This window comes from Ambystoma mexicanum, chromosome 11 (genome assembly GCF_040938575.1).
Source record: "Ambystoma mexicanum isolate Mex_15411 chromosome 11, UKY_AmexF1_1, whole genome shotgun sequence".
Taxonomy (NCBI): domain Eukaryota; kingdom Metazoa; phylum Chordata; class Amphibia; order Caudata; family Ambystomatidae; genus Ambystoma; species Ambystoma mexicanum.
In genome coordinates this window covers 798,832,392-798,844,639 of record NC_090934.1, presented here as the reverse complement: position 1 = coordinate 798,844,639, position 12,248 = coordinate 798,832,392, and the positions used below count along the sequence as shown (strand labels likewise).

The 12,248-nt window shown below is 46.1% G+C and overlaps 1 protein-coding gene across 1 annotated transcript in view; it reads left to right on the top strand.

The window, feature by feature from the left end:
* The first annotated feature begins 783 nt into the window (after positions 1 to 783).
* COPB1 (COPI coat complex subunit beta 1) overlaps positions 784 to 12,248 on the top strand; it is an 821,662-nt gene continuing 810,197 nt past the window's right edge. Inside the window, exons 1-2 of the mRNA XM_069623734.1 lie at positions 784 to 964; positions 6,702 to 6,852. Coding sequence (XP_069479835.1) covers positions 6,762 to 6,852 — 91 coding nt within the window. The 5' untranslated portion in view covers positions 784 to 964; positions 6,702 to 6,761. The remainder of the gene's footprint in view (positions 965 to 6,701; positions 6,853 to 12,248) is intronic.

Sequence of the window (12,248 nt, the reverse complement as noted above, 5' to 3'; positions counted from 1 at the left end):
TTGTCTTGCTGGCCCCCACTGCACTGGAACGTGCTTCCACTCCATTTCTTCTTATCCAGTTTTCCGTTCTAATCTTAAACTCTATTTTCTCTCTATCTAACTGGTTTATTTTGCATTTCCTCATTGCCCATACTTGATGTACCGTTTTTAACTTGTCCAGCGCTTAGGTTTAAAACGCATAAATATCAATAAAATACAAATAAAAATACAAAACAGTCCAGCGGTTCGGGCTATAGCCACAAGCAAAATGTGTTTCCTGTGTTCATGTCTATCTGGATTTCGAAAAGGTTGAGACCCCCCCCCCCCCAAACATTCAAAGTTTATTACAAGTGTAAAAAACGTATATTAAAAGGATATCACGCATTGGCAAAGCTAATACTTCTGGCTTTGTAAATGCAAAGGGTTATCTTTTTGTAAAGCCACCATAGAAAGCCTCAGCCTCAACATTTGCAAACTCAGATTGGTTTTGCCAGTACTTGTCTGTCCTATGGAAGCTTTACAAAAGAACTGCTATCCTCTACACTACTCTGTGCGTTGGTAAAGAGTAACTTCGATTCATTTTAGGGAGGTAAAGGATTTTAATTTTATGGAGATTATAGTAACGTCTACACTATAAGTAGTTGCTAAAAATAAAGGCATTACGGACACAACGTATTTCGAATGCTACGTACCACGATTGTTCAGGGAGTGACGAAGAAACAGGCGCATGACATACACGCAGGTCGTGAGGCTCTAGACGTGCCCTTTGGCTGCGACGAGACACACCCCCTATTCCGGAAGCCGAAGCAAGCTTTGCGTTTGAGATTGAAAGGAAGTTTGTCTCCTCTCGTCTCCTGTAGTCCTGATGTGGCCTAGGAAGTGAAGCTCTTCCACGTCACCCAGAGGCCACAGAACAGACCATAGTGCGAGGAGCACCGGCGGGGAAGGAGTTGTTACCAGTGGCCCCAGGACACGCAGTGCATAGGTATGGGATGGTTAAGCGGCGGGGGATGTATCCGAGCCAGCGATTAACAGTAACCGTGGGGGGGATGGAGTGCTGCGTTGCCAGTTAGGTGCACTTGCGATAGGAGATAGGGTGTGGATGAAGAGGGGTCACAGACCCCCTCCGTAGACGAAAAGCAGAAGCTGGGTTTTCAGAGGCTTCTCTCGGCGGCTTTAGATGCCCACTCACACGCTCAGAGACACCAAGAGGACAGAATGGATTTCCGAAACCATCACCCCCTGGAGGGCGTGCTTCTCTGTAGGAAACTGAGCGCACAGGGGAAACAGAGCTGACTACTACTATTGTGTCTGTCAGTTTGGTCCCGTCGCTCGTTTCAACTTTGTTTATGGCAGGAAGTGTTCTGCTCTGGATTTTGGCTGCTAAGGTTACTGCCACCCCAGTCACTTGACGCCGCCGTTTCTAGACCCCACCATTCCATCAGAACTAAATACTGTTGTGCCAGCCCACTGTACATCAAACAGTTCTCCCCCGCTGGGTACTGCAGTACTCCTTTCTAGACTCTTTCCCAACTACTGTCACACAATATGCCATCCCAGTACTGCCTCTCACTCACTACGAGGCACTGTATTGACCTGTATTCATGGTACTATAATAATAGTGAAATGCTGACACAACAAACCGTTTCCATTACCACGATTTGTAAAGAAAACATGTTTCGATGAACTGTCAATCGCCTGAGAGCTGTGCAGTCTCCACCAGTAGGGTCGCCCTGCTGTGTTGCCTCTTTCCCAGCCCCTGCATGCTACTACCACCATGATCGTTCGAAGGGTGGCTGAATGTGGTGTTAGTCCCATTGGTGGTTGTGTTCATCACAGGGTTCGATAGAGGGGGATAAAGGGAGGCAATTGAACCCCCCTCCCTTTTTTGTTGCTTTGCCCACCGTAATTGGTGGCCTGCACCCCCACCCCTACTGGCGAAAAACTCTTTCCAGAAGTTTTAGAGGTGCTTCTTTTTTCCAAGCCGTCATTCGCGCGTTTGCAGGTTTGTTTGCCTGGCCTGAAAAGGATACCGCGGTAATCAGTGGGCCTTGAAAATCACTGGGGTGGGGGCCATCACGGTTAAAAGAAGGCTTCCTATATGCTGGGCACTATTGCTTTTCCAAATGCGCATCTTAGACAGAAAAAAACAAATACATTTTCAAGCCGAAAAATGCTACTTAAACTTGCATTCACTTGTTTTCTTTAAAATTTAGATTTTTTTTCTGCCCCCTTTTTTTTGTTTTATCACTCAATATATTTATTCAGATGTTCTATGCTTGTCAACTGTTTATTCACACATACATACTTCCATTGTGCTGACAGCTGTGATTAGGAAATTAAAACGTGGGTTCATGGGAGGCAACTTTTGATTTTTCACTACAGGGGCAGACATTCCCCCTCCCTCCCCTTGAATATAAGAAAGTGATCAGTCCAACCCATCCCCTAGTCGAACACATTTTATAGCACTTGTTTTTTTTTAATAAGGAATTGCAAAATGTCATAAGATTAACCACCAGTGTTAACTATATATCATCTCAGCAACTGTTACTCAACCTGCTGAGCTACCCTGGTAGCCTCCTACTGAAGAACGTGTCTGTGGATTCCTTAATGTACTAAAAATCACTTCATTACCAACAGTGTAGTTTGACTTCAAAGTCAACAGTATTTCATCTCCAGCCACACTGACCCTGGGCATAGATTAATTGAGGGTGTTCCTGTGGCAACTCTTCCTTAATGGGCGGGGGGGAGGGGTGTCTGACCCACGAGCACCATCTCCCATTATGGAGGACCCGAGGAGCCAACTGAGGAAGTGCTCCTGGGTTGGCTTGAACCATCAAAGAAAAACACGGTTTCCGTTGGACAGGTGTTCCGCAGCTGTGCATGTCCAATGGGCCATGCAAAGCCACAGGTGTTTTGCTTCCCCAACCTTGCATGGCTCATTGTGATGCTGGCTGGGGAACTGCATGGTTGTATGTGCAAGGGGGGTGCTCCTGCACATACAAACAGAACGGGGCGCTTTGTATTCAGTGCTCCGGGTCTTGCACGTGTGTGCTGGAACCAGGAAGCGATCTTCGCTTCCTGGTTCCTGTTCATGCTAGGCGGGAGCTGGTGCACTGGGAGGAAACTTCAGGACCACCGCAGAAGGTAGTTAATTTAAATATGTGTATGTATGCGTGTATGCTTGCATTGTGTGTAACTTTTGAGTGTCTGATGATGGATGTGCCTGTGACTTAGGGAGTGCATGGTATGTGTGTGCATGCGTTTGTGCTGGCTGCAGAGCAGATTTTGGTGGGAGGGGTTTTGTTGCACAACCAACCCACCTGCCAAAATCAGCTCCCCGTGCGAGGTGCTGGGGGAACCAAAGGACAGCCATGGTATTTTTTTTTTTACTGGCCATACACGAGAGGAGCCTAGTAAAAAATAGCATACCTGCATCTTGGGGCACCCCCATTGCCTCGCATGCACGAATAATCCCTTTGTGTGCTTGCAAGATGCTTTAGTGCTCAGTTGGCAGGCTTGACATTCTTTTATGAGCATCTATGATAAAACAAGCAGGAGTGTAATTATGTAGCTGTAGCTAGACTGGCATTTTAATGCAGCTGGTATAGTCATTTAGTCTTTCTTTTTTTTTGTATTTTTTTTTTTTTTACTGTGGCATGACATTTTGTATTGGGCATCTTTTCATAAAGCAAGCATAAAAGCGTTATGTGGCTAGAATAGCATTGTAGTGCAACCACTCTAGCCATTTCTTACATGGGCATGTGTAAAGAGAAATGTAACCCAAAACCATAACGATAAAAATAATCCAAAAGACCAAATAATCACTGCACTCTTTGCAAGGGAGAACAAGGGTTACTACATGTAAAAAAGTCTCTGAAGTGTCCGTACAACCTAACTGACATGGGGCTCGTTGCACCCCAAGAAGTTCCAGATTATATAGTGGAAATCCGTAAATCAGCATATATAGGTTACGTTACAATGTAATGACATAAAATAATTGGTGTATTTGTACAGCACACGTTCACCCCCAGAGAAGCATCTTGGCACTATTGACAGATATTTATTGCTACCCAACTTAATGGTACTCATTTTATCGACCTTGGAAGGATGAAGGGCTGAGTGACCCGCTGGGTTTTGAACCTGTGACCATGAGGTTAAACACAGGCCCCTGTAGTGAACGCATTAGTCTACTGACCCACAGGCTTATATATATTATCCCACCACCCACATTGGCTACCATCTATAGAACATGCTAATACCCCCCTATATTTACATGGCCCACTACACCATTACTATTGAATCCAGTTATGGGATTGGCTAATGAGTATATTGATACACTAATAAATCGTGACCGTCACGGGATGTGCACCCCTCCGATCCAGACAAGTTCAAAGTAAAACTGGCGAGACCAATTCTGCTTTGATGAGACAATTTGTCTTCTCAATGTACCAGAAGCTGCGGCGCACACAAGCTGCACCCCCGACCTTGTACTAGATTTATTGGCATCACCTCTGCTCCTCCTATCGCAAACCAAAGAACGTTCTTGACACAGCTCCCCCTTATCTCCTTCAAACCCCAGGTGCCCAGCAATTCAATGACCAGGGCACCACTCTTGAATCTGAATTTCAGGGATTTATTTACTTTTGGTTATGCGTGTACCTGGAATTAAAATGGGGTGAGGGCACTAGTGCTGTAAATCTTTGCCTGGCCTATTGGCATCACAAACATCATGCCCTATTATCATGATTGTGTTCTTCAAAGGGTGCATCTCTACCTGCCCCCCAACAGCTAACATTCTGTTCCCACAGTGTTCAGGCCCTGCAGCTGGATACAATTAGCATTTATCTGTGCACTGGAGGTGCCTCTGACCTCGGCTTCTCTCCTGGCGAACGGAAAAGGGATTTGTCTTGGGACTGAGCTAAACGGAGCTGCAGCTCCACATCAGGGCTTGCGTTCTATTCTGTTTGTCTACTAGACCTTAAAATCCAATATGGTGGAACTCCTGACATGTTAACATGCTGACCTCACTCCTACCACAATACCTTTCTGACTCTATCTTCCACCTATTTTAGCTCTCGTCTAACACCTAACTGGAAACATAACTGTGTACTACTGCTAAACCGAGGTCCCACCTCTGCAACTGCAACATTAATATATTTGTTGCTCCTTCTGTGTTGCTATATGTGGGTATCTAATATATGTTAAAACTAACTACAAGTAATACTTCTGATGCGTGAAACTCATCCTACTTAAACTGTGGAACATGCTAATAGATTTTTCTCAGCCTGAATCTTTTTGCCTGGCTGCGACGCTGCAAGTGCTTGCCAACACATGACACTTTGTATTTGGCACTTTTGATAAAGCAAGCATGGTAAGTGTTATTACTTGGCGAAACTGGCAGTTTGATGCAGCCAGTTTGGACATGTTTTCATACTGTGGCATAGCATTTTAATCGTAAACTCAACTGGAGTATGTTACTGTGTGGGGATACTGCCATATATTGGCAGAACAAGTGTTGACATGCTTTCTTATAGTGTAATTACTGGCATTATGTGGAAAGCAAATATGATTATGTTCTTATATGGGAATACTGGTAGATATTGGTGCAGCCAGCATGAAAATCTGTTGGTAGCCAGCATGAAAATTAAATGATTTTATGTTGGGCAAAGGCATCATCAAAATGTGTTTTGGGAAATGCTCCTGTGACTTGGATCTACTGGATTTTATCATGAGTTACCCTACAAAAACAATTGCAAACAGTTTGGCTTTTTACCCAATTTTGTTTTTTAAATGGTTGCAAAAAAATTCACAACTTTAGGACATTATTTAAAAAACCTCACATGGGGATACCCCAAACCTCCTCGATTGGTTGTGGCTCCCTTGCTACACTCGGTTGCTCTAGCATATTTGGGTGGAAATATGTATGCCCCTCCAATTAAACACATTCACCAGCCGCCACTGATGTGTACCACCAGAAACTGTAAACAATTCTATGGGGGCAAAGTGAGATTCCTGCAACTATTGCTAAAGAACAAAGGGAAGAGTTGCCTTTTTTCCCCTCTGTACTCGGCGCCTGTATGTGATATTTCATCTGTTACTCAGACTGCCTATGACTATCATTTGAAACTGAGCGATATCTCTTTAGTTAGATGCACTTTTTTGACTGGCTCTTATTTAAAGCTGACCTGGAAGCGTAGTCTCTTCTGCTAAATACCACCTTTTAACTACACATTATTTGAAGCTGCGCTGGGAGTGATGTCTGCTTGGGTTAAAAGAATGCAGTCTCTTGCACGAGTGCATAGGGCATTTTTGCAACTGTTGAATATAAGTTAACTTTTTAGGATGCATATTAACTTGATGCAAAACATTTGTCTTAAACCTACTGTGAACATGCTTATTGACCCACTTTTTTTAACCAGCTTGGGAAGATATAGGTATACTTAAACCAGTTTGGCCTGTTAACCCTTATTTGATGTGTGGCCCCCCACCCCTAATAATGATTTCCATTGACGCCACTGGTTGTGTTTTGTTATGTTGTAATGGTGAATGTTTTCTTCACATCACACGAATATATGTTAAACCTTTAAATGCCCTCCAGTCCGGGGTCATATGGGGCTAACCCTACGATAGAACTTGATATTGCTGTTTAACGCAGGTGTTAATGTGCAGTTGTTTTGTTCCTCGTGAGCTGAAACCTATTGACACATCTTTCTTTCCAGCAGTCCCATCGAGATTCGCAATAAAGGACGGCATTTAAAGCCCATCACAACGCCGCCATCATGACAGCCGCTGAAAATGTATGTTACACGCTTATCAATGTCCCACTGGAATCCGAGCCACCATCTGAAATAAGCTTGAAAACGGACCTGGGTATGTACTGTATTATTTCGTTTATTTACCTTGTGAGGGCACCGGATGTGGGCGTATAGGGATTTGCTGGCAAAATGAGGATCGGGAATACTATTTGACTAGTCTGTGTTTCAGGGTTTCGAATCATTAGTTTGTTCTCAAACGATGCATGCAAATCGATGCATGCTATTTTGAACTAACAAACTCTGCAGGTTTGCATAGGTGGAGGCCGATTTCCCACATCACAATAAAAATATGCATTCGTACTGTACATAATTAATTTAGGTCCATTTGAATGTGTACGATTATGTATAACTGTGCGAGTTTGGAATTGCTCTGTTACGAGGTAGGACATTCATACAACAACAGCACCCAGTTGGCCTAAGAATTTTTTCTGCCATAATGCTTGTTCAAGATTGCCAGACTGATGTGTTTTTAGTCAAGTTCCCCAACCACAGAGCTCTGGCCGGTAAGTTTGTTGTAATTCATTCTCTACCTTCCCCTTCCCCACCCTGTTGCTCTGTGGGTGCTTTGAAACAGTTTTTCCAATTGTGTACGCCTAATAAGAGACCGATAAATAAATAAGTAGTAGCAGATCCACGATAGAAGGGTGGTCTGTCGTTTTTTACAGAAGTCCTGTTATAGGGTTTAGACTAGAGGATCTTAAAACCTGTGCTACAGTTCATGTGGAACTAATGTAGGTCATTTGTTTGTTTTTAGTAACCGGTTTTGCATGAGGTTGGAGCATGGTGGAATAACTTTTTTTTGTTTTTTGGGCAGGCCTATGCACAAGGTGTTGCATTAGTCTACCCTGGACGTGGTGATTATGGATATTGCCCTTTTAACTAAAATGACAGGGATTGGGCTGCTTCTTTTACGATTCTGAATTCATATGGATTATTCTTGATTGCAACCTTTTTGTGGAATACACTAGGTTTTTTTTTTTTTTTTAAAACCTTTATTTTTGGTTTTTGTGTAATCCTGTAACGACATAATAACAAATACACACCCACATTAGGGTGGACTTAACTCTGCGCCATGTCCCACACACCTGTCCTCCTCCCACCGCTCCCCTCCCCACCCCCTCGCTCGGCCCATGATTCTACTGTTCGTGCTATCTTGTTTCCAGGTCGATGTAGCATGGAAATAGTGCCGCTAGTCCTGTGCCTTCACTGAGACCCTTCTCTTGTGTCTGAGGCAGCTGGTTGGCTGGTAAAGACCTCCTCCGATTCTCTTAGCAAGAATGTTATCAACGGTCCCCAGATGTCTGGAGGTCGGGCATGTAGGGGAAGTAGCTTGACAAAGTCTGTTTCCACATCCTGGCAGTAAAGGATATCTTTGCGCCAGGCGCTGAACGATGGAGGGGGGCCTCGGCCCCAGGACATGGCCACTCTCCTTCGGGCCAGTGTCAACAGAAGACCTGTCAGTTTCCTTGTCGGGGCAGCGAGCAGCCTCGTCATACCCAGCAATGCCGCAGTCTGGCTCGGCTGTATCGCCTCTCCCACTATTGCTGCTGTTGTCTCCAAGACTTGATTCCAGAATGGTGTTATTTCGGGGCAGTCCCATGCCAAATGGACGAAGTCTGCCGAATGTTCCCCACATCTCTCACATTTCGCAGCTGTTTCAGGGTGATGTTTGTTCGCTTTCGCAGGTGTATAGTAGGTCTGGTGTAGGAAGTTGAAGTGGATTAGTTTAAAGCGTGTGTTGAGGGCGATTTTTTGAGTCTGCTTCAAGATGAAAGTCCAGTCTTCCTCTGATATTGTACTGTGCAGGGCTCTTTCCCATCTGGTCTTTGCTTGGCCGAGTTTAGGTGATGTATCGGTAGTAATAGCTTTGTAGATTTGTGACACTAGCTTGCCTTCACCCTGCGCTTGAATGGCGTTGTGAAGTAATTGCCAGGTCCGTGGCTGTCTTGGGAAATCTGGTAGGATCGCTTGAAATGTGTAACGGGTCCTGAAGTAGAGGAATACATCGAGTGCGGTGGTGCCTCCTTTCGCTTTAGCTTGTTGCGGAGTTATAAAGCCGTCTTCTGTGAAGAGATCCCCCAGAGTCTCAATTTTCAACTTTTCGGCCCACTGATGAAACCCTTTTTCAGATGTGAGTGGAACTCCTGGAATGAATTTAACTGGTAACAGTGGGGAGTATCTCGTTTTTACCCCTTGCCTTTGGGCCAGTCGCAGCCACACTCTGTAAGTTGAGAGCATTACGTTCATGGTGGAGTTGGGAATGGGAATTTGACTGAAGATAACTGCGGTTAACAGATTCGGTGTTGCCAGCGCCCGTTCCACCTGAACGTGGGGTCTGATTGTGTGGGAGGCGTACCAGTGACTGAGAAATTGTGCTTGCGCTGCCCAGAAGTACTTTTCCAGGTCCGGGAGGGCAAGGCCACCACTTGTCACCGGAAGTGTTAGCGTTGCATATGCCACTCTGGCCGGTTTATTTGCCCATAGAAGTTCAAGGACCATGCTCTTCAGTCTCTTCAGATAAGTTTGAGGAAGGAATATTGGAATATTGGAAAACAGGTAGAGTAATTTTGGTAGGATCACCATCTTAACTAGGGAGACCCTTCCCCAGAGCGTTAGTGGAAGGGTCTTCCATCTTGTCACTTTTTCCTGGAGGGACTTGGTCACCTCTTCGTAATTGTCACGGAACACCTCGTGATAGTTCAAGGACATTTGGATTCCCAGGTAGCGGACATTGGACGTTTTCCAAGTGAATTGGAAGTCATCTACAAAGGGTTTGGTGGCTGGAGTCAGCGGGAAGATGATGGACTTTGACTGATTGATTTTCAGGCCAGAGGCTGTTCCAAATTTGATTACTTCCCTCATGACAGGGTTCAGGTTCTCTTCGGGATTGCGGACGAATAGGACCACGTCGTCTGCGTAGAGGGATATTATGAGCTTGTGTGGTCCGATAACAAGACCTCTTTGTTGTCGATGTTCTCTTAGGATGGAGGCCAGCGGTTCCATCACCAGGGCGAAGATCAATGCTGAAAGTGGACAGCCTTGTCTGGTGCCTCGCTGGAGTATCACTGGAGCCGATTTTGCCGTGCCTATAATGATGTTGGATCGTGGCTCGTTGTATAATAACGAAACTAGTTTGACAAAGCGGGCTCCCAGACCCATTCTGGTGAGTACAGCGAACATAAATGGCCATTCCACCGAGTCGAATGCCTTTTCAGCGTCGAGGAGGACCGCTATTGCTTGAGTTGAGGGATCTAGTGCTTCAATGACGCTGAACAGCCTCCTGATGCCGAAGGTCGTGTTGCGGCCAGGAATGAAGCCTGCCTGGTCTGCTAGGACGAGGGTGGGCATCAATGGTAGTAGCCTGTTGGCAAGCACTTTTGCGAGTATTTTGTTGTCGAGGTTGAGGAGGGAGATGGGCCTGTACGACTTACAATCCTCTGGTGGCTTGCCTGGTTTATGCAGGAGGATGACGTTGGCCTCACGGGAGGAATGGGGGAGAGTCTCCTTTTCTAGTGCTTCGGCATATACTGTCGCCAGGAGGGGGGCGAGGGTGGTGGCGAAGGCTTTGTAAAACTCTCCTGTTAGGCCATCTGGGCCAGGAGCTTTTGAGCTAGGGAGGGATTTGATGGCTTCTGTGATCTCCTCTTGTGTGATTAGGTCGTTCAGTGGTTCCCGCAGGGAGTGCTCGACCCAGTATAACTCTGCGTCTTCGAGGTATTCCAACGAGACTTGTGGGTCGTTGTTGTGGCTGTTGCTGTATAGGTCTTGATAGAAAAGCCTGAATTCCTCTGCTATGTCTTCATCAGTGTGGACGAAGTGTCCCTGCCTGGTCTGAATCCTTTCAATTGGCGCTAGTTTATTGTGTGCCTTGACCAGGTTTGCCAGGAGGGCGCCCGGTCTTTGACCCTCGCCGTATTGTCTGATTAGGCTGTTGCGGTTTAGAAATTTCACTTCTCGATCTGCTGCGCTATTGAATTTTTGTAGCTCTTCTCTCAGAGCGACTGGTATGTTCGGGTTGGTTGCGCTCACGCGCTGAAGTTCGAGTTGTTTTAGTTTCCCTTCACAAATTGTCAGCTCCCGTCGTATAAGTTTCAATATGCCATTTTCTTTAGCGTGGCAGACCCCTCTGACGAAACACTTTAGAGTTTCCCACAGTGTGCTGGGTGAGGCTACGGAACCTGTGTTGACTTCGAGGAACACCGCAATCTCTTCTCTTAGTTCGGCAGCGAACACCTCGTCTCGCATCGAGCCGGTTTTGAAGCGCCACCGCTGTAGAGGGGGGTTGGGGCATGCTGGGTTTAGTACGAGAGTCACCGGGGAGTGGTCTGAGAGAGTTCTTGGATGGATATCACATGGGTCGCCTGTCCATGGGCCGTTCACAGAGATGAACAGATAGTCGATCCTGGAACTCGAGTTGTGTACGGCAGAGTGGAAAGTATATTCGCGCAGCTCCCCTTTAGACGTTCTCCATGCGTCTTTCAGATTGAATGCTTTGCAGATTTCTTTTATTTGGAGGCTGGCTTTGGATGGAGATTGCGGGGTTGCTCTAGATCTGTCTCTCACCGGATCCATCACTGTATTCATATCTCCGCCCCAGATTATAGTCGCTGGTTCATGAGATGGTAGACGGGAAAGTACCCAGCCGAAGTTGTCGGGGCCGTCTATGTTCGGTGCGTAGGAGTTAACAAAGGTGATTCTCTGACCTGCTATAATGCCGCTCACCAGAAGAGTTCTCCCTTCGGCGTCTTTTGTGGTGTGGACAAGCCGAAAGCTGATCCTTTTGTGTATTAAGATCGCGACTCCTCTGGAGTAAGATGAGTACGATGAAAAATATCTATGGCACCCCCAGCTCTTGGCCCACTGGTGATCCTTCTCCGGGAGTAAGTGAGTTTCTTGAAGCATGGCAACGTCGACTTCATGTCTTCTAAGGTACTGGAGGATTTTTCTGGTTTTGGATGGGATGTTGCCTCCTCTTATATTCCAGGTTATGATTTTGAATAGAACTGATCGGGGACCATTTTGATTCGTTTTTTGTTCCTTTTGGTCCTGCTTGGAGGTTCAATGGATGGACGGTGAGATAGAGGTGGTGGTGAGCGGAGGGGGCTCAGGGTCGGAGGATGGCGTGGAACTGGTGGCGCAAAACTTGGCCGTTTCCTACGGCTAAACTGGGGTGAGGATGTACACCTCAACTGGAGGTGGTATGGTAACTGTGACTTCCCTCCCACACGCGGGTAACCCCCAACTGACCCGCAAGGTTCCCTTTTTATAACTAAACTGAACAGGTTGCTGTGCTTGGGGCACTTGTGCCTCCCGAGAGGGAAGGGTGGCTCTCCTTTACACTAGGAGTTAGTCTCTGCGGTATTAGGTTTATGTCTTGTTACCTAGGATATGGATTCTGTTTCCTTGGGTGTCTGGGTTGAACGTTATGGCGGTTCTCTGCGTCTTTGGTGT